The following is a 27118-nucleotide window of genomic DNA, read 5'->3' as shown; positions in this document are numbered from 1 at the left end:
TTAGAAAACTTTATTATATCGACATCTAATTTTGAAACTTCCATGTGGTCCATTTAACGAATATGTGCTTATTTTATATTTGCTAATGCTAAACTCCACTTTGGGAAACTGTTTGCTAAAAAAAAATATTCACCCAAAATTATTTATTCCCTGTTTTTATTATTTTAACGATTATTGATTTAAAAAAATACGGTGTGCATAAATAAGTAGAAGTTAAAGTATGCAGTAAAATTAATGTTTGTAAAAATTCATTAACTTATCTAAACAATACTTATTTTTTAGGAAGGTTTAAGTGCTTCCATTTTACTCTTGTCAGGCCATATTATTTGTTTTGTTAAACGGCTTGTTTTGAGCTGCTTTTTAAAAATAGCTAACTCTATTACTTATATACATATTTATTTATTCTTCATTTTTATTTTGACCCATAATAGTACGGTTTTCCAATATTTAAATTCAAAAAATGTCTTCATTATTAGTTGGATTAGATATTCCTACAAATACTTCAAATTGCAAATATCTCAAATTCTTGCAAAAAGATAATGATTTTGGGTAATATTAAAATAATTTCAAAGGAATTTAACTATTTAATTTAAAGATTTGACTTTTTTGCCGAACATATTGGTTGTAGTAATGATTTTCTTGAGAATTTTAAAATAAATAAATGCGAAGGAAGCAAATCAACTTTAGGTAATGTATATAGATTGTCTTATTTATAGTATATTGTAGAGTTGAATAAATTTGTTATTGGTAAACTCTCTGACAGCTGTATCAAACATATATTATCAAAGACAGATATACATCAAGTTTTATTACATGAATAATCTGATTAACTTCTAATTTTAGATAATTAAATATGAATTACAATATGCTGAATATTTAAAATACCCATCTGTAATCATACCATTTTTGACTGAAAATTTTGTACAACTATCTAAAGCATTATACCAAATTTTATATTCAGATATTAATGCCCTACAAGTTTTTTTTTAATAAGATAATATTTTAATTTATTTTATATAGCTCATTATTGAAATACCTTTGATGTTACAAAGTCCTCTTCAAAATGGAGATTTTTCACAAGATGAAGATAAGGAAGAAAATCTCACATGGAATATGTAATAATAAATCATATATTTTTTTTTACACAAAACTATTAAATAGATGGAATAAAATGAGTAATATTTTTCAAGAAATGTGTTTGGAATGTGCCTCACCATCAAATCAAACTACTAATAATAATAAAATTACATTAGCCTTAAAAGTTACAGCAGATTTACCATCTAACCCATTTGTTGTTGAAAGATGGCTAACAGAGCCTATCAAATACATAGCATTAACAACCGATATATTTGTTACTAACAAAATGGGATATCCAATTTTAACTGTAGCCCACCAGAATTTGCTATTTAAGCTATTCAAAGTTATTATTTTGTCAAATAATTTCAATGTTTATAATCTTTCTTTGTTAAATTAAAATCATTCTAGTTGTGGATTTATCACTTGATATTTTATAGGCCTATTTAAAAACAAATTGAATTGTCAGGTATTTTGTATTTGTACGAATAATAAAACTTACTATGTGTTTTCTGATTCGAATTATTTGAAATCTGGATAGATTATTTTTTTATGCATATTAATTTATAATACCAAACCAATTTTTAAGGTAAATAGGGTTTCTTCTCAAGATTGGTGATTTTTTTAACCAAATTAGTTGTTTACCTTGTTTATTATATATCATTTGTCAAATTGAAAGTTTTTCAATTTAAATTTTATTAAAAAACATTAATAATGATTCTAAATAATTGTTTATTCATATTTGAACCAAACAAATAATTTACTATTAGATTCAAATTATTTGCAACAAATAAAAATTTTGATTAATTTTTGAATAGGCCTATTGCATATTATATTTGTCAATTAGACAGAAATGTCTCAATCAAAAAGACCCCAGAACATATGATTAAGGATTATGTAAAATAATAAACATAATTAAAACACAAAAAAACATCTAGATGAATAAAATATTGAATATTGTTTATTTTACTGAAGATATACTAATAAATTTATATATATTTTTTGATTGAACTAAATTTACATTCTACATGTAAGAGTTAATTTTTAATTTTTTTTATAAAATCTTATAATGTACCCATCCATGCAATTTACAAAAATTTAGAATCTGGAACTGCTACTAATGAAAAAATTGAATATCATACATTTCTAATAATGAACATTGTACAAATATACCAACCTGCCCCCCCCTCCATTTACCCCCAAAAAATCAGGGATATTTTTATCTAGTATCTGTCCCAGCCAGCCTTTTCACCAAACATTCTTTATCTGTATTGCTATCTTATTTTTTTTTAAATTTTTGCATAGTTTAACCCTTACATATTGCTGAAGGCAAGTGAACCTGATCTGAATCAACCACTCCATGTTTACAGAGAATACTTGGACCATTTGAGAAATGTAAATTCTTAACTTTTTTTTGAATGAATTAGATTTTTATGTTATTTTTTTTCCTCTTATGGTTTAATAAATAATATTTTAAAGGTTTATGAAAGAAATAATCCAGATTTGAAGATAACAGCAGGTTATGAAGATTTTTTGCAATATCCTTTACAGGTAAAAATTTAAAAAAAAATACATATCGCTTCCATATTTTCTCCTTTTACCCATCTTAATCTCTTATTCTTTCTCACGTTATATGATCTTTACCTTATACCCCTAACCCCTTTTTCTCAAAAAATACCCCCTCCCATTTGCTCTCATTTTTATTTACCCTAATTATTCTCTTTTTATCAATATTTTTTTCCTTATCTATCTTACTTTTAATGTTATAACTCTTTTTCTGGTCTTGTTCTACTCTATCCATATCCACTAAAATATTAGAGTGTTGTCTAAATTTACTTCTAGATTTAACTCTTAAGCATGATTTTAGCAAAAAATATATCTCCAAGGGTTTATAACATAAATAGGTGGTTTTTATCATTTAGTTTGACGCAATCAAGATCAAAAATGATCTTATAATAATATTACTTAAGGGACATTTTCTTGACAAAATTATGTTTAAAATAATATGGATGGTTGGGAGGGGTAAACTAGGAAGATGATCCAGGATATAAGATAAAATGTAATAATATGGCGAGGAGTTATTAGATCATGTAGGTGAGGACTATGGGGGTGGTAAGAAGGAGTTTTGGTTGAAGGATGTTAGATAATTTGTAATATTAATAAGGATATTAAAATTAAAGGAGAGTAAATAGCTAATGTGTACTTTATATAAAGATGAGGGCCTAATAGGGGGGGGGGTTATAAAATTTAATATTGATAATGGGAAGAAGATTTGGTGTTTGGGGAACTTGGATTAAAATGGGCGGGCCAAATTGTAAATTATTTTAAAAGAATTCACTAATACCATAGAGAAGGTGGAAAGGTAAGATGACATTAAGAGAAGATTTTAACTATATAATTAAAATTGTATTTTATTAAAATTTTAAAATATCATTTATAAAGACCAAATTTAGAAATATTTAATTATATATTCTGCTTAAGGAATAAGAATTCCCTAGGTTCAAATGTTTGCACAAAACTGAAGATTTTGGTATAGATGGCACAATGGTCAGGACATCTATTTGCGAAATGGCTTCAGCAATATTTATATGGCTAAAATATTGAATTAGCCATCTTTTAAAATCTCTCAAATTGAGCTTAACAATACTACCCAAGGCCATGGGCAAATCTCTAATTTGGGATTATACATGCGTCTCATCCTTCCCTACCAATATAAACAGCAACCTGATTACACCAGCAGACAAAATGATCAAGAAGTATAAAAACTTCAGCAATTTTTTAAGTCCACCCATTCACCAATGGACAGTTTGCGCCTAACACTTTGTATTTTTATTTTGTGAGCTAATTTTCAAAAAAGAGTAAGTGTTATGCGCAAACTGTCCATTGGTGAATGGGTGGAAATATAAAACTGCCGAGGATTTTATATTTCTTGATAATTTTGTCTGCTAGTTTAATCAGGTTGCTGTTTATATTGGTAGGGAAGGATGAGACGCATGTATAATCCAAAATTAGAGATTTGCCCATGGCCTTAAGTAGTACTGTTAAACGGCTCAATTTGAGAGATTTTTAGAAACGGCTAATTCAATATTTTAGCCATAAAAATATTGACAAGACCTCGAAATTTCGTAAATATATGTCCTAACCAATGTGCCATCTACCAAAATCTTCAGTTTTGATTAATATAGCCGTTTTTAGAAATGGGCTCAAATCGAGCTCTTTAACAACACTATCCTTGGAGATAATAGTTTGATTCATAAATGTTCTTTTATTCTATTTTTTTAGAAATACAAATTACAATGAATAAATAAAGGGCGGAAGATATGTCCTAATACTAGTGTATGAAAAGAATGAAAGGAACTTTAGTTTATATTTATTAATGCTAAAATATAATATAAATTACAAAAATAAAAACTAATCATAATCTTTAAACAAATTTTAGCAACAGGAGCACTTTGCTGAGAGTTAGACTTCCAATTAACCTTAAAGAAAACTTAGTTCTATTCATCGTTTTTTAAAAATAAAAATAAAAATGTATTATAAAAGCTCTAAATAAAATTTCTATTACATTTTTTAATATCTAACAATTTTATTTTATTAAGGAATAAATTTTTTAAAAGGATCAAAGTATCAATCAATAAAAATAAAAAGATGTTGATCCTGATCCTCATTTTTTTTTAAAGTAAAGATACAAATAGGATCGCAAATCGACAATCCTTCTAACTTAGAATTAGAAATACAAGATTGGGAAAATTAATAAAGCTTAAAAGAAAGGGAGGACTGAATAAAATCAAATATATCACAAAATATTATATAATATGTTCTTTAATTCATTTTAAAAAAAGCCTTTGAGAGATAATCTTGATTCTTACACCTACGAAATCTTCGAGAAAGATGCCCCAAAATACGTTGCCTACGAAGAAGTTTTTTTGTTTCTCTTTATAAAATATCTATTATATACTTATATATACCTTTTTTTAAACAAAAAATGATTATTTAATTATTTCATTATGGTAAAAACTTGATATAACTTTGTTAATATATGTTGTTTTATCAATTTTTTAGCCAAAAGAAGTATGTCTGTCTCTTTAATTTAAGGGAAAAAAATGTGAAAAAGCTGGTAATGATGTACGGTGCTGAACTTTTATTTATTTTGCTTTAAAATCATCATAGCATCATGACATATTATTTGTGGGAATTATTTAACAATATTTATTATATATATAAAGTTACATTCAGCAAAGTCAAAAAATTAAAAAAATACACGTAGAATATAAATAAAAAAAATATATAATGTGTAAGAAAAAACATTTAAAAAATTATCTAATGTCCATGCACCCATGTAAAATAATAGTGAGCCATATACAATCAAGATTATATGGAAGTAAGGATAAATTCTATGACCGAGCACACTTTTATACGTTAAATTGGGTAGCTGGCACCTTCAAATATCAATATGGTGAATTCCTTATCAAATCAACCAAAGTTTCAACCAGACCCCCTTCAATTTTTCTAATTTTGTATACTGGTAGTATATACTATAACTAAGAAAAAATAAAATTTTACCTTCCAACACTGTTTAGTGTTTACCCGCTAAGATATGACCGTTTAAAGCGCGGAAAAATGGTACATTTTTGACAAAATGCACCTCATTTATTTTCAAATATATCGAGAAATAATTTTGTTAGAAAAATAATTTAAATTTTATTTTGTAGCTTAATAAAAGTTCTTTAAAATGACATAAAAATAAATATGATGGGCATTTTATTAATATCGAAAACCGGATGTGTAAAACTGGAAATGGCCAAAAAAAAGGTATTATTTTTTTCAAAATTTTTTTTCTGTAGATAGATATCACACTGCTTTATATTTGTACAAAATCCTAGACTGGGATGAACATGGGGTTAGGAGTTATCACTTTTTATATGGCTAAAATTGAACAAATTTAACATTAATATCATCATATTTTAATTTAATGAATAGTTATGAAATAATGTTAATTTAAAAATTATGTCTAAATGACAAGCCCTTACTTTTTTTTATCTTTATTAAAATTTTTGAGAAGTGGCTGGAATAATGAGCTTTTAGTAAAATTTTGTCTCGAAGTTACTTGACAAAATATTTCTAAACGTTATAACTTTATTTGCCTCAAATTGCATTACATATAATACAATCAAAAATTATAATTAGAATATATCATATATTATAATCATCCAAGGAATTTTAATGAATTATGACTTGTTTTCGTGTAGGGGAATAAAAGCTTGGAACTTTGTGTTCCAGAAATTCTCTTTGCTCTCAAAAATCTGCTTTCAAGATGACTTTCTATGTTCATATATCCATTATTGCTCACAAATATATAATTTACTATAGAGATATTATTTCTTGCATAGTTAAATAATCTATTGTTGTCAATATGTGTTTTCATATGGACGTTGCAAACTTGCTCGAGCTGCTAACCGTTTAGTAACGGCCTACAAAATGTCTCATGGACGTTTACCTTGTGCGGTTTCAAAAAATGTCACTCTGCCTTTATCCCAAAATCATTTTCATGATTGTAGAGATTAATGAAACCTTTTATTTTTATATTGGTTACTGCTCCATCAGAAAAATAATAAATTTTAGCCACTATTAAATCTTTCCTTCATGAAGAGCGGATTTTATCAGTGTTTCGAGGTTCGATCAACTGCTATCCATTGTTTATTGTTTTATAATCTATAATTAAGCCTTGCTTTTACTTTTGAATATATGGGGAAAATCTATTGTTGAATTTCAATTTTTGTAGATTATTTTATGCTATATAAAACATTTAAAATTATTTTGTCAAGTAATTTTAATTTCGAGATAAAATTTAACTAAAGTTTTAAACAGCTCATTATCCCAGCCTCCTCTCAAAATTATTTTATAAAGATAAAAAAAAATAAGGGCCTATCATTTAGACATAATTTTTAAATCTACATTATTTCATAACTATTCATTAAATTAAAATATGATGATATTAATGTTAAATTTGTTCAATTATAGCCATATAAAGAATGATAACTCCTAAACCCATGTTCACCCCAGTCTAGGATTTTGTACAAATATAAAGCAGTGTGATATCTATCTACAAAAAAAAATTAAAAAATACCTTTTTTTTCTATGGCCATTTCCGGTTTTACACATCGTGTTTTCGATATTAATAAAATGTCCATCATATTATTTTTATGTCATTTTAAAGAACTTTTTTTAAGCTACAAAATAAAATTTAAATTATTTTTCTAACTTAATTATTTCTCGAGATTGAAATTAAATGAGGTGCATTTTGTCAAATGTACCATTTTTCCGCGCTTTAAACGGGCATATCTTAGCGAGTAAACAGTGTTGGAAGGTAAAATTTCATTTTTTTTCTTAGTTTATAGTATATACTACCAGTATACAAAATTTAAGAAAAAGTGAATGTGAATAAAATTTCAATTAGTAGGCGTTACGGGCCTTCCCAAAATTTCTCCCGTGCGTGATTGGGTGTGAACATGAATTTCCTTGAATCACGGAAAATTTTAATTTTTAAAAGTGTTTTTTATATATAAATTTGCTATTTTATAATTATAAAAAAATATATATTTATTATTTTATTTAGTTCTTTTAAAAAAGATTAGTTTTTGAAAATAAAAAATCTTCCGCATTTTATTAACAACATCAATAAGCTAATTTTTCTTTTTATGTTTAGATGTTTTGTAGCGAGACTTTTTGCTAAAAACATTAAAATTTATATGTTCAAATCAAATTTATCAAGTTTATTTACATGTGTATATTGATCTTCTTTCAAGTTTGTTATTATTATATATATTATTTTATTATGAAAATGTAATTCTTCGCATTATAAATTTTAGTATATTTGCAAATGTCATTGTAAGTTCTTTTTATTATTTTTAATGTGAAATATATCGTCGGTCTAGAATTGGAGTGCTCCACTTGCGCAAATGTTTAAAATGAGAAAATTAATATTAAAGCTCAAAATCAAAAATAGAAATAATTTATTGATCAATTTAATTAAAAATTTCAGAGATAATTTATAAAATTATTATTTAATTAATGCCTAAAAAATTTTTGCTCAAAAAATTTAAATATAAAATTTATTTGACAAAATCAAAATGCAAGTGAAGCAAATATAACACTATGATTTTTTTTTGATGATCAAAATGCTCTATTTACATTTTTTTATCCAAATTATCACTATATTTTAATTTTTTTCTAATTTATATATGTAATAATGATCCTTAAAAGTTAGAATAAAAATCATATATATAAAGACTTCCCACAAAGTACACCTTTGAAGAATTTTTTTGCCTGTTTCCATTGTTTTGATATAAATTTTAAAGAAATAACTAAAATGTTTATTATTTATGTCAAGTGTATGTAAAATAAAATTATCTGCAAATTCTAACTTTAACATTCTCCACTTTATAAAAATATAAGTATGAATATGTTTTATAATTTAAGTAATTTTTTACCCTTCTCTTACATGGAGTCCTAATAATAAATTTGATATAGAATGAGTCTTTAGCTTCATCAGCTAAGCTCCAAAAAGCCTTATGAATTATTTTACTCTGATCTGCATTAACTTTTTTATGACATGTGATGGAGTATTTTTTTAATTTAGTTTTTATTTTTATATATACCACTTCTAACTCAAAAATTTTGAAAATGTTGAGTGGAGTGGAGCACCCAATTCTAGACCGACTATTTAATAAGTATTAAATTATCAATGAAACTTAGAAATAATAAATAGGAATATTTTTTTCCTAATCAAATCTTAGTTTTACATACTCCTCAAAGTAAAACATTTCATACTTTTTTAATAAATAGGCTTCTTCAGCAATAGAAATATGGTAATAAATAAATTTAAATATGTTTTATTTTCATTTATATTTATTATTTAAATTAATATAACTCATTGTTTAAATTTTCTCATATTTATCTACAAATCTAACATAATCAATATAATTGTCATAAATAAAGTTGCTTGTTTGGATTATATTATTTATAATATAGTGAACAAATATTTAAAAAATTTAAAATATTACTCAATTTAATAGTTTCTTTATACCTTTTTATTAATCAGTCTAAGCCACATAATATATTTTTCTTATATAATACTTACTTAAATTTAAAAAAAATGTTCTAAATTTTTTTTTACTATAATTTTAGAAAAATACTTAATTAATTCATTTTATTTATTAAATATATAATTTTAAGTTACCTTGAAGAGGAAAATCTTACACAGAGCAGTGAAGAAAATAATGTCAATAATAATAATAATATAATTGAGATGGACATGATTTCAAAATCGGAGATGTTAACTTCAGTGTTGTTTTATGGCTCGTTTTGAGCCTATTTTTTAAAACGGCTAAATCAATATTTTAGCCACAAAAATATTGCCGAAGCCTCGAGATTTCGTTAATATATTTCAAGACCTTTGTTCCTTCTATGAGCAAAATCTTCAGGTTTGCGTGGTATTTTTCTATATGAAATATTGAGTTAGCCGTTTTTTAAAATCGGCTCAAAACGAGCCGTTTAACAACACTAGTTAACTTAAATAAGAAGGAACGATATTGAATTTAAAGCTCCAGAAAACAGAAAAAGCAAGATATGGGATAATTTCTTAACAATTTATTATAAAGGTACTTTACAAAATTTTGTAAAATGTACAAGTTGCCAAAACGTGATGTCATATAAATGTAAAACATGTACTGCCAGTTTATTAAAACATAAATGTTCCTTAAAAAATACAAAAAATCATTCCAATCAGAAAATATATAATATGTTTAAAAGGCAAATGTCAGACAAATCAAAAGCAGTTTTACAGAAAAGCCAGTTGTATTTTGTTTGTAAAGATCTTCGACCTTTAAATGCAACATAAAGTGATGGTTTTTTCAAGCTATGCCAATAGTTAATAAATGTTGGTGTTACGTATGGACAACAAAATATAAAAGATATACTTGTGAGTCGAAAAACTCTCATAAATACTATAGCTCCAAAAATATATGATGAAATTAAGATTAAAAGTATGATCAATAATAATTACTTGTCCATAACCACCGATTTTTGGACAGATGACTATAAAAATCGGAATTTTTTAACTATTACAGGACATATTATCAATAATGATTTTGAATTAAAAACATTTGTTTTGGCCACAAGGGTAATGGATGAAAAAAAACAGGGGTCAATATTAAAAGTGTAGTCAATTCAATTTTAGAAGAATATACAGAAATAGAAAATTATATAAATAAGTGTATAGTTGTGACCGATAATGGAGCCAATCTTATATGTGCATTCAAAGATGATGAAAGGCTACCACGTATATGCTATATATTAAATAATATTATGCATTATATTTTTGATAATTGTTTACCTTAAATAGCCACAAATATAAATGGTGTAAAAAAAATTGTACAATATTTTAAACAATCTACAGCGAATAGCAAGTTAAGCCACACACTTAAACAAGATGAGATAACCAGATGGAACTCTGTGTATATCATTATATAGAGTTTCTTAAAATCTTATTCTGAAATACAAGTGTACTTGCTTAGCAAGCAAGAATTAAATAGATTTATATATTTTCTGATTGGAATGATTTTTTGTATTTTTTATGGAACATTTATGTCTTAATAAACTAGCAGTACCTGTTTTACAATTATATGACATCACGTTTTGGCAACTTGTACATTTTACAAATGTAAGGTACCTTTATAATAATTGTTAAGAAATTATCCCATATCTTGCTTTTTCTGTTTTCAGGAGCTTTAAATTCAATATCAATATCGTTCCTTCTTATTTTAGTTAACATCTCCGATTTTGAAATCATGTCCATCTCAATTATATCTTTATTATTATTGACATTATTTTCTTCACTGCTCTGTGTAAGATTTTCCTTTTCAAGGTCACTTAAAATTATTTATTTAATAAATAAAAGGAATTAATTAATTAAGTATTTTTCTAAAATTATAGTTAAAAAAATTTAGAACATTTTTTTAAAATTTAAGTAAGTATTATATTAGAAAAATATATTATGTGGTTTAGACTGATTAATAAAAAGGTATAAAGAAACTATTAAATTGAGTAATTTTTTAAATATTTGTTCACTATATTATAAATAATATAATCCAAACAAGCAACTTTATTTATGACAATTATATTGATTATGTTAGATTTGCAGATAAATATGAGAAAATTTAAACAATGAGTTATATAAATTTAAATAATAAATATAAATGAAAATAAAACACATTCAAATTTATTTATTACCATATTTCTATTGCTGAAGAAGCCTATTTATTAAAAAAGTATGAAATGTTTTACTTTGAGGAGTATGTAAAACTAAGATTTGATTAGGAAAAAAATATTCCTATTTTTTATTTATAATTTTCATTGATAATTTAATACTTATTATAGTCGGTCTAGAATTGGGTGCTCCACTCCAATGAACATTTTCAAAATTTTTGAGTTAGAAGTGGTATATATAAAAATAAAAACTAAATTAAAAAAATACTCCATCACATGTCATAAAAAAGTTAATGCAGATCAGAGTAAAATAATTCATAATGCTTTTTGGAGCTTAGCTGATGAAGCTAAAGACTCATTCTATATCAAATTTATTATTAGGACTTCATGTATGAGAAGGGAAAAAAATTATTTAAATTATAAAACATATTCATACTTATATTTTTATAAAATGGAGAATGTTAAAGTTAGAATTTGCAGATAATTTTATTTTACATACACTTGACATAAATAATAAACATTTTAGTTATTTCTTTAAAAATTTATATCAAAATAATGGAAACAGGCAAAAAAATTCCTCAAAGGTGTACTTTGTGGGAAGATGATTTTTATTCTAACTGTTAAGGATCATTATTACATATATAAATTAGAAAAAAATTAAAATATAGTGATAATTTGGATAAAAAAAATGTAAATGGAGCATTTTGATCATCAAAAAAAAATCATAGTGTTATATTTGCTTCACTTGCATTTTGATTTTATCAAATAAATTTTATATTTAAATTTTTTGAGCAAAAATTTTTTAGGCAATAATTAAATAATAATTTATAAATTATCTCTGAAATTTTTAATTAAATTGATCAATAAATTATTTCTATATTTGATTTTGAGCTTTAATATTAATTTTCTCATTTTAAACATTTGCGCAAGTGGAGCACTACAATTCTAGACCGACGATATATTTCACATTAAAAATAATAAAAAGAACTTACAATGACATTTGCAAATATACTAAAATTTATAATGCGAAGAATTACATTTTCATAATAAAATAATATATATAATAATAACAAACTTGAAAGAAGATCAATATACACATGTAAATAAACTTGATAAATTTGATTTGAACATATAAATTTTAAAGTTTTTAGCAAAAAGTCTCTCTCTACAAAACATCTAAACATAAAAAGAAAAATTAGCTTATTGATGCTGTTAATAAAATGCGGAAGATTTTGTGTTTTCAAAAACTAATCTTTTTTAAAAGAACTAAATTAAATAATAAATATATATTTTTTTATAATTATAAAATAGCAAATTTATATATAAAAAACACTTTTAAAAATTAAAATTTTCCGTGATTCAAGGAAATTCATGTTCACACCCAATCACGCACGGGAGAAATTTTGGGAAGGCCCGTGCCCACCTCTAATTCCAACTACTTTTCATAACAAATCATACGGCACTCATAAGAAACTATGTATTCTAAATGAAAAATTTAGAGAATTTCTAGATGATTCTGTTGAAACATCACCATCTACTGATGAAAGCTGCGAGGATGAACTTAAAAGATTTATTGCTCATAAAATAAATAACAATGACAGTATTTTTAAATTTTGGAAGCAAAAAATTAGCGAGTAAAATTTTGTCTTCTGCTAGATCGGCATCTAGTAAAAGATTATTTTCAGTAGCCAATTTCTTGTTGGAGGAAAGGCGCACGCAATTAAAATCAAAAAACATGGACATGCTTCTTTTTTTAAATAAAAATTTCGATTTATAAATTATATTTATTTTTTGTCATTATGAATTATGGTATTAGATAAATAATTATAAATTGAAAAAAGTTTATAATTATAGGTTAGCAATAAAGTTTTAAAAATTTAAAAACACCGTGAATTTGCGGGACGGGCGTGAATCAAAATATTGCTTGTCGTGAGCAGGTCGGGTCAAAAATTTTTTAGTAGTAAGCGTGAGTGGACGTGATATTTATTTATTGCCACCGTGAGTGGGTAAAATTAGGCCCGCGCCCACCTCTAGTTCAAACTGGTTTACAACTTATTGAAGTTTAGGTTTAGGCGGAAAATTTAACGGTTCAGTTACTATGAATAATTCCGATTTAATGGTTCGGTTTGAATCCCTGTTTAAAAGTATCTAAAAAAATATATACTCTCACAATCCATTTTAATGACTTTATCATATTAAAAATAAAAAATAATAAGAACGAAAACAAAAATAAAGATTATTAAAATAATTTAATAAATATTGTTAAAAAAATCGAAATAAATAATACTTCATAGCGCTATGATAATTTTAAGGAAAAACACATGAATATCAACAACTTTCAACGATATCCATTAATAGCTTACTCCAAAAAAACATTAATATGAATGAAAGAATATAATAATTGTCTAATAATTATTAAAAGCCTTACAAATGTATAATTTACATTTGAAACGAATTATTATATTAAATATGTCAATATATTAGAGGTTAAGCGAGAAGTCGTTTATTTAGCGTTCATAAAACATTATTTATACTTTCTTGTATAATATTAAAGGCAATATACAATTGTCTTTTAGATGTCGCTCCTAGCAATAACGAAAAACCAGATCATAAAACGTATAGCGAATTATTTTAATTATTTTATTGAAATATTTCTAATATTTGTTGTTAATTTGATGGTTTCTTTTTGATATGATTTTGTATTTTTATCAATTTTAGTAAAAAATTCATTTTGTCTCAATATTACCTTGCATAATTATTTTCAAGTTTTTTTCCAATTTCGAAACCTCACTTTGTGATATTTTAGATTTATTTCTCTTTCAATTTATATATTTTTTAAAAAAATACCAAGGATTCGATATTAATTGCTGATTTTTTACTTACTAGGATTATAATGGTGGTGGGCGCAGGAAGGGGACCTTTGATAACCGCTTCTATTAATGCAGCCCAAAGATCTAACAGAAAGATTGAAGTAATAGCTGTCGAAAAAAACCCTTTTAGTTTTAAATGGTGAACAACATGATATAATAATTTTTCTATCTTATTTACAATTAAAAAATATATAATAGTTTTTTTTAAATGATTTATTTTAAAAGTTTGCAACAAAAACAACTCTCTGGCGCTTGGCCGAAAGGGACGGTGATACTTTTACAAGGCGATGCCAGAACTATTGATAAATCATTTGATGGAAATTTGTTAGGTATGATCGACGTCATGGTAAGCGAATTATTGGGTTCTTTCGGCGATAATGAGCTCTCTCCAGAATGCTTATACGGAGTGCAAAAATATTTAAAAAGTATTTTAAAAAATAGGCTATCTCTTAAGAATACCCATAAAACAACCAATCTTATATTAAGGGCTATGAACCGTCCTTAAAAACAGAGTTTGCGTTTGGTTATGAATTTCCTGAAACTTTTTTTTTTAAATTATTAAAATAAATATTTAAAGAATTCTTATTTTCTGAACCTTACATTTTTAAATATGGTTTGGGCTCAAGAAATCATGAGGGTTTTTCGCAGATTATATTGGCAAGCATAAATAAAGTGCATAAGCAGAGTGGTCCTTCAGATATACTAATGGCAGCATAATTTTAAAAATTATTCGGAATACATGACTGACCCATAACCTTCTGGAGTTCTTATAAAATATTCCGACTTCTTGAAAAGTTTTGAATATAAAAATCTGGAGGTATTAACAGACACTACACATTTTTGATCTTAAGAGAACGGGCTTGGAAAGGTTGTCAATAGACAACAATATATTTTAAGGCGGTTCTGTTTGAGCCTTAAATTTTTTTAATTGTATTGATTGGGCACTTAACAAACATGGATTAAACCGGATTTTTTTGGAAAATCATTTATAACCGGTGTATTTTTAGATCGAGAAGTTAACGAAATTCCAACCAAATAGTTAAAAATGTTTTAATCCCCTTACCTGCATCCGGCTGAACGAAAAAATGCCTTGTACAGGGCCCCTACAATTAAGATGATTCAACAAGATCCAACACATATTATTGGTTGAGTTTTCCAATTTTTTATGTTTATATAAAATAAGCACAAAAGGATTAAGAAGATTAAAATAATCATTTGACTATAACAAAATTGAATTTTTTTAAAAAGGAATGAATGGAGGATTTTAAGCAATCGAGAAAGAATTGAATATAAGTAATGCCTTTCTTCTCAAATAACGAAGGATAAATTCAATAAGAACCGGCTGTTATAAAATAAAATTGCCAAGGTTGTTCCTTAAAATTAATAACCAATTTGTTTTGTTAAAGCTTGGTGCCTTCTCAAAATACAATTCAAATTTTATATTTATACAAACATAATAGAGGGCGGTATTTGTATCCCCCAAAGTTATACGTCTCATATTGCTCCACTCATGGCTCAAAAATTGCATTCGGAAGTTAATAATTACGAGAAGTTAGACGTTTCAGATAAGGTAAAATATAAAAATTTGTTATTACTAACTGTAATTTCATGAATAGAATATTGAAATATACGATTTATTTTCAAAAAAATCTACTTTTTCCCAATATAGTAGTGGTATCACATGTTTACCACCACTCCATAACCATGAGACCCAACAATTTAAATTTTTAAATAAGGCATGGTGGGGGAGGGGGGTTGTTGCATTGATTGAACTTGATCTTATCTAATCAATTTTAATTATTTCTTTCTTTAAATGTTTAATAAAAATTCATGAATGTCTTATTAGATGAAATCCTTGTGTCGACTATTTTATTAGTAAATATTAGAATGATTAAGAATTTATTTCATTTTGATAGTTAGGAGTTTCCTTAAAAAACACTCTACTCATTAAACTTAAATATTATGTAAATGGCTTTGATTAAGCGCCCTTCTACAATTGATTGTGTAATAATAGTAATTTTGAATCGTGTGTATCAAAGTTAGGAATTATTTTATTCAATAGGTACAGTGTCGTAGCTACGGAGGGGGGTTTGGGTTTGACCCCCCCCCTCCAGAGCAATTTTTAAAGATTATACGTTCAAAAAACTCAATAGTCATTTTATATAAAATAAATACCATGAATATTTATATTTTTTTGGTTTTGATGTTTGTGGAAGGATATTATATTACTATTGAACGGTGGCGTAGTTAGGAATTTTCCTTAGCGAGGGTCCATACATATAAAAGCCTGAGGGGCGTCGCCCCCAGACCCCCCTTTAACAGGCCTTCAGATCTTTTGATATTTGTTTTACTTATAATATAAAAGTCCTAGAATTATTGATCATTTTAATTAGTGTTGTTAAACGGCTCGATTTGAGCCGATTTTTATAAACAACTCAATATTTTAGCCAAAAAAATATTGCACAAGCCTAGAGATTTCACGAATAATGTCTAAACCTTTGTATCATCCATGAGCAAAATTTTCAGGCTTGCATAAGTTAGCCATATCGGCTCATATTGAGCCATTAACAACACTAATTTTAATTAAAATAACACATTTCGACATAACTTTTATAGATATACGTTTCAATTTATTATACTTTTATAGAAATCAATTTACAAATAAAAAGCGATTATTTAAAATATAAATATTATATCGCTTTAATTATAAAATAAATATTATATTGCCTTAATTATAAATTATATACTTTATAACTATTAGTATTACACATATAAATTGCTGATTATAAATGATATAAATAGCTTTAATTATATATAATATATTTTATAATTAGTAGTATTATATAACACATTTAAATTATAGATTAAAATATTATAAATGTTATATATACTTAATTTTATGTAAACTAAACAAATTTATAATAATAAGTGCTTATTTGAAAATTTCGATTGCTTTTTATTAAAAAAAACTATAAATACTTTGTTGAAATACTTTATATTTAACTTAATTCTTAGTGGCCCTTTAGCTATTTCCTCTATGACCTCATTTGGGGTAGGATTAAGATCTCTATATATATTCAGACGAGCCAATCCATTGGTCCTCGCCCTGGCCAGAGGTTGCCCTTAAATAACTTTTAAGTCAAGTCAATGTCGAAAATGATCGCTCATTGGTGCAAGTAGTTATGGAAAGTGTTGCTAATATTATTAAAAGTGTTTTGATATTTGTTCTTAAGTTTAAAGTTTTCTTAAATAATTGTAATGCCTCAACAGGGTTTCTGGGACGCTCTGTATGGATGATGGTGCTTAGATCAGAATACCAAGCTTCAGTATCTGATTTTAGCTGTTCCTATCTTCTGATAATGTTGGATTCATAAAAAATTTTAATTTTTTTAATGCTAAGCATTATATTATTGTTAATAATTAATTGTTCTGAGGATGATGGCAAAAGAAAATTAAAATATTTTAATATTTTGCTATGCCTAACAAATTTTAATTTAAAGTGAGTAATAATTGTTTTTATAATTGTAAAAAATAACTTTTTTATAATAATCAAAAGTTGATTCCAAGACTAACATGCCATCTATGATTAGCCTAGGTTTCTCAATAGTAATTTTAAATTTCTCTTCCAAACTTAAACATCTATCATATATTGGTAAAACAATGTTGCTAGCATTTACCTCAGCATCTTTAAATATTTTGAGAAGCCTCTTGGCTTCATTCATTGCCTCCATAATGTTGATATTTTCTCTTTGAAGATATCAACTTAAATTTACAGTTTAAAAAAATATATAATTCATACAAAAAATTGATATAATAAAGGGGGTTTAGTAAATTCATAAACACAATTCTTGTGCAATATTAGGTGTATCTTTATCATTCCATCTACTTATCATTTTCAAAGTTTCAACTATGCCTTCCAATGCTTTAAGAAAGCCAGTAATTGAATCTTGTCTTTGAAGAAATCTTATAGGCGAATTTTTTTTTAATTTTTGAACTTTGGATCCATCTATATCTTTTAAAACATCATACAACACCTTTGATCTCTTCCCAAAACTTAAAAATTTAATTATTTTGGATACGATTTTTATGAAATAAAGATTGTATAAATTATGTGAATAACTATTTACTTAAACAATTATCAATCTCACGAATTCCACAAGCTTTGGAGATGAGAATGTTCTCCACAATGTACATAGTGAGCTTTTGGGCACTTTTTTTATATAGGCCTGAACCCCATTAATTTTTCCAGACATTGCTGGAGCACCATCATATCCTTGGCCCTGAATTTTAGTTATATCAATATTATTGTTTTTTTTTAAAAGATATGATTTGTTTGGCTATATTTTCTCCTGTACCCTTATCAAGTGGAATAAATTGCAAAAAAAATCCACTAATTTTTATGGTGTCCAAGTTTAATATTCGGATAACCAAAACAACGTCTGTTGTTGATTTGATATATTGGTTGTTTCATCTACAACTACAGAGAAAAAGACAGATTTATTAACAATTTTAACTAATTTTTCAACAATAAAATTATTACATATGTTTATAATTGTATTTGGTATATCAAGAGATATATATAGGGCATTATTAGCCACATTGTCAAATATGATCTTGGCTTCATCACCACCTAGATGACAATATGATTTGAGCAACTCTTTAAAGTTACCCTCATTAAATGAAGTCTCGTTATAATCCAATTTACCACTCTTTTCTCTGTGGCCTCTTACAGCATTCCCTGCCTTCCCAAGTAAATGATGACTTGTATAATAATTTGTAAATATTTACGATTATTTGTGGCCCCTTTTGCTTTTAAATTAGTTATCCCCAAAGCTTGTGGAAATCGTGAGATTGATAATAGTTTAAGTAAATAATTATTCACATAATTTTTACAATCTTTATTTCATAGAAATCCTATCCAAAATAATTGAATTTTTAAGTTTTGGGAAGCGATCAAAGGTGTTGTATGATGTTTTAAAAGATATAGATGGATCCAAAGTTCAAAAATTAAAAAAATATTCGCCTACAAGATTTCTTCAAAGACAAGATTCAATAATGGCTTTCTTAAAGCATTGGAAGACCTAGTTGAAGCTTTGAAAATAATAAAGATACAATGAATTTTTTTTTAAAGTGTAAATTTAAGTCGATATCTTCAAAGGGAAAATATCAACTGTGGAGGCAATGAATTAAGCCAAGAGGCTTCTTAAAATATTTGAAGATGCTGAGGTAAATGCCACTAACATTTTTTTACCATAGATGTTTAAAATCAGACATTATCGGGATACGAACAGCTAAAATCAGATACTGAAGCTTGGTATTCTGATCTAAGCACCATCATCCCTACTATTGAGTAACCTAGGCTAATCATAGGTGACATGTTAGCCTTAGAATCAACTTTTGATTATTATAAAAAAGTTATATTTTTACAATTATTAAAAACAATTATTACTCACTTTAAATTAAAATTTGATGGGCATAGCAAAATATTAAAATATTTTAATTTTCTTTTGCCATCATCCTCAGAACAATTAATTATTAACAATAATATAATGCTTAGCATTAAAAAAATTAGTATTTTTTATGAATCAGACATTATCGGAGGATACGAACAGCTAAAGTCAGATACTGAAGCTTGGTATTCTGATCTAAGCACCATCCCTAAAGAGCGTCCCAGCAACCCTGTTGAGGCATTACAATTATTTAAGGAAACTTTAAACTTAAGAACAAATATCAAAACACTTTTAATAATATTAGCAACACTTCCCATAACTACTTGCACCAATGAGCGGTCATTTTCGACATTGACTCGACTTAAAGGTTATTTAAGGGCAACCTCTGGCCAGGGCGAGGACCAATGGATTAGCTCTTCTGAATATATATAGAGATCTTAATCCTACCCCAAATGAGGTCTTAGAGGAAATGGCTAAAGGGCCACTAAGAATTAAGTTAAATATATAAAATATAAAGTTTTTAACATAGTACTTATAGTTTTTTTTAATCAAAAGCAATCGAAATATTTTTCCAAATAAGCACTTTATTATTATAAATTTGTTTAGTTTACATAAAATTATATTTTGTTATTTATAAATTGTTTTACAATGGTATATAACATTTATAATATTTTAATCTATAATTTAAATGTATTATATAATACTACTAATTATAAAATATATCATTTATAATCAGCAATTTATATGTGTAACACTAATAGTTATAAAGTATATAATTTATAATTAAGGCAATATAATATTTATAATTAAAGCAATATATAGAGGGCTTGGGCATAAATCTATCTAAAATAATTGGGTTCGGGCCGGGCCTAATATTTTTTTAAAAAATTCAGGCCGGGTCGGGTCGGCCCTTATAATTTTTTTAAATATATCTAAATTTATCAATTTTATATTTAATTTTTTATGTAAAATAAAAATATTTGATTTTATTTATTGTAACTAAACGACATATAACATATCTCTTTTATTTTGAGTAATTATAAAAATTAATTTCTATATTTAAATAATTTCGGGCCGGGCCGGGCCAGCAAAACTTTTAAAAAATTTCAGGTTCCGGCCAGGCCGGCAAAACTTTTTTTAAAAAAATTTCGGGCTCTGCTGGGCTTGAAAAATTAGGCTCGATGCAGATCACTAATATAATATTTATATTTTAAATAATCGCTTTTTATTTGTAAATTGATTTCTATAAAAGTATAGTAAATTGAAACGTATATCAAAAATGTTATGTCGAAATATGTTATTTTTATTAAAATTAGTGTTGTTAATGGCTCAATTTGAGCCGATATGGCTAACTCAATATTAGCCAGAGAATTATGCAAGCCTGAAAATTTTGCTTATGGATGATACAAAGGTTTAGACATTCGTGAAATTTCTAGGCTTGAGCAATCGAGCCGTTTAACAACACTAATTAAAATGATCAATAATTCTAGGACTTTTATATTATAAGATAAACAAATATGATTTTTAGATAAACCTGGCTGAACGCCGGGCAAAAACGCCGAAGTCCCGTTATAGGCTGATCTGGGGGCGAAGCCCCCCAGGCTTTTATATATATGGGCCCCCTCTAAGGAAAATTCATAGCTACGACACTGAATAGGTATAAAAATATAAGTATATAAAAAACACAATTAAAATATTAGTATAATCAAATTTCCCTTTTATATACAATTAACTTATTTAAATTTTACCCAAAATTAACAATCGTCTGGATAATTATTATTTCTTTCACAAAATATGAATATTCAAAACTAAATATCGTCTGTCATTATTTCTTTTACCACATATTATTCTCCCAAAATAAACAATTTGCATGTATAATAATTATTTATAAAACAAAACTATTTTAACCAAAATACAAATTAGCATAATCATTACAATAAGTAATTATACCTTTCTTGTGCCATATTAAGTTTTTGTACTCCCTCCCCCCTCTCACCATATTTAAATAATTAAATTCTTACGTTATTACAAGAAATCCTTTACCTTTTCCCACTTCGAAATGCCTTTTGTGGTCAACATAGTCAAAGGAATGCTTATAGCTCCTTCCCTACCCGTTTTTACATTTACTCATCCAAACGATGATAATATTCCATCTGCTAAAAAAATGACTGGTAACGCTTTTTGCGATTTAAAGGAGGATTTGGATCTCGTTAATCAAGATGAAGATGAAATAAAAAACGTATCGTTAGTATTCGAAAAGGCTAAGATAGATTGTTTATTGCACGGGTTTGCGGGGTATTTTGAAGCGGTGCTTTATGGACACGTTACTTTAAGTATATCCATAATATAATTTACTACAAAGTTAGTTAGACTAAGATACCAAGATTGTAAATAAGACAGAATTTTAAATATATAAATAAGTATTATTATGTAACATTTGTTTACCCTATTTTATTATATTATTTTTAGCGGGTTAGCAAATTAAAAGGGAGAAATTTATTATTATTCTGAGATTTCTTAAGAGAGCCATTCATATTAAATAATACTACACTAAAAGAAAGCCAAGGAGAGAATAAACTTATGTACAAATCAACGATATCAAGTTCCTATATATTTTCTAGGGTCATATTAGTGTTGTTAAAAAGCCCGATTTAGGTCGATTTTTAAAAAGGGCCCAATTAAGATTTTAGCCAAAATAATATTATGTGTCCTGGAGATTTTGCCCATAGATGGGAGAAAGATTTTGACCTCTATTTGCCAAATCTTGAGGCTTATGATATTATTTTGGCTAATATCCTGGTCATTATTAAAAATCAACCCAAATCGGACTTTTTAATAACACTAGGTCAAATCAAAGTAAATTCTTATCAATGTCAACACTACAATTATCAAAGGAAACTATTATAGGCCGTTCAATCTAATAATTTCCAAAATCAAAATAATTATATCTCTTAATTGAAAAATCCGTTACCATTACAAACGGAAAATAGAAATGAGAAAATTAATTGTTAATAGTTTGCCTTTGGTTAAGGATGAATTTATTCCTGATATGAATTGTGTAGAAATAAATTTATTATGGCTATTCATTGAGGCCATAAATATATGCGATTTCAAAGTTCTGATATTGCTTCCTATTTCTCCATTACTGAGCCTTATTAGGGAGATCGACCATTTTTATTCATTATTCTTCCTTGGGTTTCTAATATTTCTGAAGTATATTGGTTTGTTATTCTTCCAAATAATATTTGCCCACAGGATGATAGAAAAAGATTCCCCTTTTCTAAGTAACCGTTTATGGTTTGATGCCAGAAATAGTGAATATAATTGCACAAGGGAATCCGAAGCCCTGTATTTCCTTATATTAATTTTCCCGTAACCCAGGTCGGCTGTTGATTGTCAGAACGTATAGTAGAGCTAGATGAGCTGACGGGGCATCCTTGCTAATTTGGGAATTAGGCTTTTCAAAAACTTTTCATTAATAAGATTTTGCCTTTATAAAAAATTTTATCACAGTAATTTAAGAATGAATTATCATAAAAATTATATCCCTTTCATATGGGTAAATAAATGGCGCAATAAATAAAATACAATTGTTTATATTTATAAATGGCCTAAATGGGTTACAACGTTGTTTCAAGCTCATTTTCTTCTACAGAAAATTATCTTATATTGTCTCCAACTCCTGTGTTTTCCCTTCTTATGAGCAACAGTAGAATACTCTTAAAATCAATGTTTCCCTTATAATTTAGAAATCTCCCAATAACAAATTAACAATTTATCATGCGTGTAATAATAATATACCATAAATATGTTGAATAATATTAATTACAGGGGTGATAGAACATTGCTTAGAATTATTTTAAAAAAGTAATAGAAATTCATAACAATTCTGATCCCAATTTCAAGTTTCATTTATCTTCATTTTAAATCAAAATGGGAGAAATAAAAATGGGGAAAATATCTGAGATAGAAAGAAGTAGGGGGGGGGGGGTTTGATATGTCATTAAAATATACATATTGTATTCTACCCAGCTTCATATGTATTCGTACATTTCATTTATTTTATGCATTTTAAAATTTCGATAATAATACTCAATTTAGATTAAATACTGTAAAGATATAAAATTTTATTATATTAAAAATATGTTCAAAAATAAAATCTAAAAGCGCATAAATTGCGTGTATTTTCATATTTATAAATAATTGTTCATATTTAATTAAATCAGTTATATCTTTATCTAATGATTTTCCATGCTCATTTAAAATATTATATGCAAAGGTTTAATTAGAGAAAAAAATAATTTTCTAAAATTTATTAATTACCGTATAAATGGGCCTAATTTATTAAGCGCTTTTATATTTTATTTTTGAATATTATATACTATAATATAAAATAAAAATATTTGGCTTAAATTGACTATTTTTTATCGGAATTTCAAAATGCATAAAATAAAAAATTTTAAATTATCGAATATATATGAAGTTGGGTAATAAATGGATACTGATCTGTTTAGATACTTTCTAAAAATTATTATATAATTTATATGTTAAGATAAATATGCACCAATCAGAAATCAGCATATAATTTAGATATTAAGAATAAATGCTATATGCATGTTATATATTTTATGTAACAACTTGCGGTTTACCTTCATCCTCTTATCATTTTGTTTTTTCAATATTTTCTTCTTTATATTTACCCATTTTAATTATCCAATTTTATTATCTAAATTAATTTTTGACCCATTTTAAATAATCATATTTATACGGGAAATAAGGCACATTACCCGAAAGACATACAGAAAATATGTTTAGTTGGTTCCCGATATATTTCCCCATCAAGGTAAATGTACTTTTAACTTTATAAAAAAACTTATAGAATTATTCACTGAACCTATTTTTATAGGTTCTACGCGAACTAGATGGAAAAAATAATTTAATCATTTTTAAACTATATTTAATGACAAGGCCCTCTTTGGGAGAAATCTCATTGCTATTTAATATTATCTTGGCTAAAATCCCTATTTAGCCTGTTTTTTATTGATTTTTACAACACTTAAAAACCATAAATATTATTTATTTACATTAAAAAACATAATGTTATAAGTATTTATTATTAAGGCTACTTATTTCTTTAGTACATTTTAAAGGAGTAAAATAAAATTACAAAACGGGCAAAAAGATAATCAAAATTTTGAATGGAAATGTTTATCCCATACTTTTTTCATAACGAATTATAACATTTTAAAAGAATCCTTTGCCAATTAAAATCAATGACACAATATGCTTATACATGTGGAGATGCAAAAATAAGTATTCCGTATGGTATGAATGGCTTGTGACTGAACCCCAAACGAGTGCTCTACATAATGTCAGTGGTCGCAGTTATTCTATTTCTCTATTTTGAATGAAAAAATTAAATTTTTTTATTATTTTAATTCTTTTAAATATTTTTATATTTTCTCATAAATATTTTTAATCGCTTGATCTCTAATGTAAACTGTTTTTTAAAAAAAATTATAAATAATACGCATAAATTATTATGTTTTAACAAATTTGATCATATGTGATGTAAAAAAATAATGGAATATATACGGGTTACATGCGATTGATTATGAATTTAAATGTATCATGCTAAAAAATTTATTTAGCCAATGGTAATCAATATATTGTTATATATATTCGCAATCATGTTATTGTTATGTTTACTTATTGAACACTTTTTTAATTTTTTTTTAAAATTAACATTTCGGCTAGGGCATTAATATAATCGAATAACGATGCAAAATTATTTTAATAATAAATTATTGGTGAATACTGAATATATTTTGCATGAATCACTGTTATAATAATAAATGCATTTTTAACCAAGTATTTAGTTAAACATGATGTAACTAACATATTTTTAAAAAGGTTTTCTAATAGCCTGAAATAATAAAATGATCCACTGTTTTATGCTTTAAAAAACGACTCATAAAGATTACGAAAAGTGGGTATGCCATTAGATTTATCATGTGATTATATTGATAACATGCACATTTTTTGTGTGATAAGGTAATATTTTGTATATAAAGACTCCATTTTAGGTGTATTATCGAAAACTAATAACTTATGGTTTGCGAAAGGTTAGATTTTTTTAAAAAAGTCAAATTTTATTTATTTTAGACCTTCGAGCTTGAAATGTGCCATTACATATAAAGTTTGTTATCTCTAGACTTCCAGTGTTTGTTAAAGTAGCACGCTACTATAGCGCTCTACTTTTTTCAGTAGTAGTAGCTTAAGCGCTCAACTTTTTTTGAAAAAAAATAGAGGTAGCTCGCTACTAATTTAACCGTACTACTTCGCTACTTTCAATTTTATTTAATAAATCTGCATTATAAATCTAGTTTTCAAAATAATTTACAATTTAAAAGACGATAGAGATTAATATTGAAGATAATTATGGTACAGAGCATATCGACAAAGTAATTCCCTTAGAAAATGACGATAATAGGAATTTTATTTTCCTGAATTCGCAAAATATTTTTATCTCGATAAAAAAAATTAATACAAGGGTACAAATTTCATTGTGAGATCTGAGATGTGCCAGAAGGTTTTATCATCAAACAAGACTAGTAACTTCAACGAGGAAACATTTAAAAATATAATATATCAGCAATATAATAGTTTTTGAACTAGATGAGTTTATGTGAAAGTTGATTTTCTGGCCCAGTTTAAACATGGTATGTTTCAACTGGCCATAAGATATTATTCAAAAATTATATTATAAATTAAAAATTACAATAAATGTTAACATTTCATTTTATCATCTGACTCATCAATTTAATGATAATATCTTAATTTATTATCTATGTTAAACATTCTTTAAATTAACCACTCATCTTCTATATATTTATAAATTTTATGAAAACATGCTAAAATATATTTATTTCAATACTTTCTCATTTCACTAATTTTGAGAGAAATTGGTTCAATAGATAAAAAGTTAAAGGGTGGTAGTCGCACTTTAGCAAATATCCTCTACATTTTTTTTCTAACTATTACAATTTTAGACTGACCCAGATCAAATTTTTTTGAAATAAATAATACTATTGAAAATTCTTAAGATGCATTTTTTTATATCTAAAAATACTCAAATGAATATTTTTGATGATTTTTCTTGTATAAAAATGTGTACATTAAATTTGATACTGCATTGTATGCTAATGTTGAATGATTATTTAGTTTTAGCTAGTGTGGCTAAATGGAAATTTGAACTGGTTTTTAAAAACGGTAACTCAATATTTTATCTATAAAAATATTATACAAGCCTGAAGATTTTGCTTATAGATGGCATAAAGGTTCGAACATCTATTAGCAAAATCTTAAGGCTTAATCAATATATTTTTGGCTAAAATATTTAGTTAGCTGTTTTAAAAATCGGCTCAAATCGAGCCGTTTAACACCACTGTTTATGGA

The 27118-nt window shown here is 26.0% G+C and overlaps 1 protein-coding gene across 1 annotated transcript; it reads left to right on the top strand.

The window, feature by feature from the left end:
* Positions 1–460: 460 nt before the first annotated feature.
* LOC135924067 (protein arginine N-methyltransferase 5-like) lies at positions 461–25293 on the top strand. The gene is made up of 15 exons (XM_065459115.1): positions 461–549; positions 596–692; positions 844–978; positions 1021–1115; positions 1162–1420; positions 2380–2469; positions 2554–2625; positions 4917–4994; positions 13895–13956; positions 14227–14349; positions 14436–14635; positions 15671–15780; positions 21693–21993; positions 24439–24503; positions 24912–25293. Exons 1-15 carry the CDS (start codon positions 461–463, stop codon positions 25065–25067), a joined length of 1932 nt encoding a protein of 643 aa, XP_065315187.1. The 3' UTR covers positions 25068–25293.
* The last annotated feature ends 1825 nt before the right edge of the window (positions 25294–27118 follow it).

This window comes from Gordionus sp. m RMFG-2023, chromosome 2 (genome assembly GCF_954871325.1).
Source record: "Gordionus sp. m RMFG-2023 chromosome 2, tfGorSpeb1-WG-v2, whole genome shotgun sequence".
NCBI classification, from domain to species: Eukaryota; Metazoa; Nematomorpha; class Gordioida; order Chordodea; family Parachordodidae; genus Gordionus; species Gordionus sp. m RMFG-2023.
Note: the sequence above shows the minus strand (reverse complement) of the source record. Positions and strands in the feature narration are given on the sequence as shown.

Bases quoted from the DNA above. Each gene is read 5' to 3' on its own strand.
- LOC135924067 (XM_065459115.1), top strand. From the start codon at position 461: ATGTCTTCATTATTAGTTGGATTAGATATTCCTACAAATACTTCAAAT. The intron at 2,470-2,553 runs GTAAATTCTTAA...AATATTTTAAAG, and splicing joins ACTTGGACCATTTGAGAAAT to GTTTATGAAAGAAATAATCC. The intron at 14,350-14,435 runs GTGAACAACATG...TTATTTTAAAAG, and splicing joins AACCCTTTTAGTTTTAAATG to TTTGCAACAAAAACAACTCT.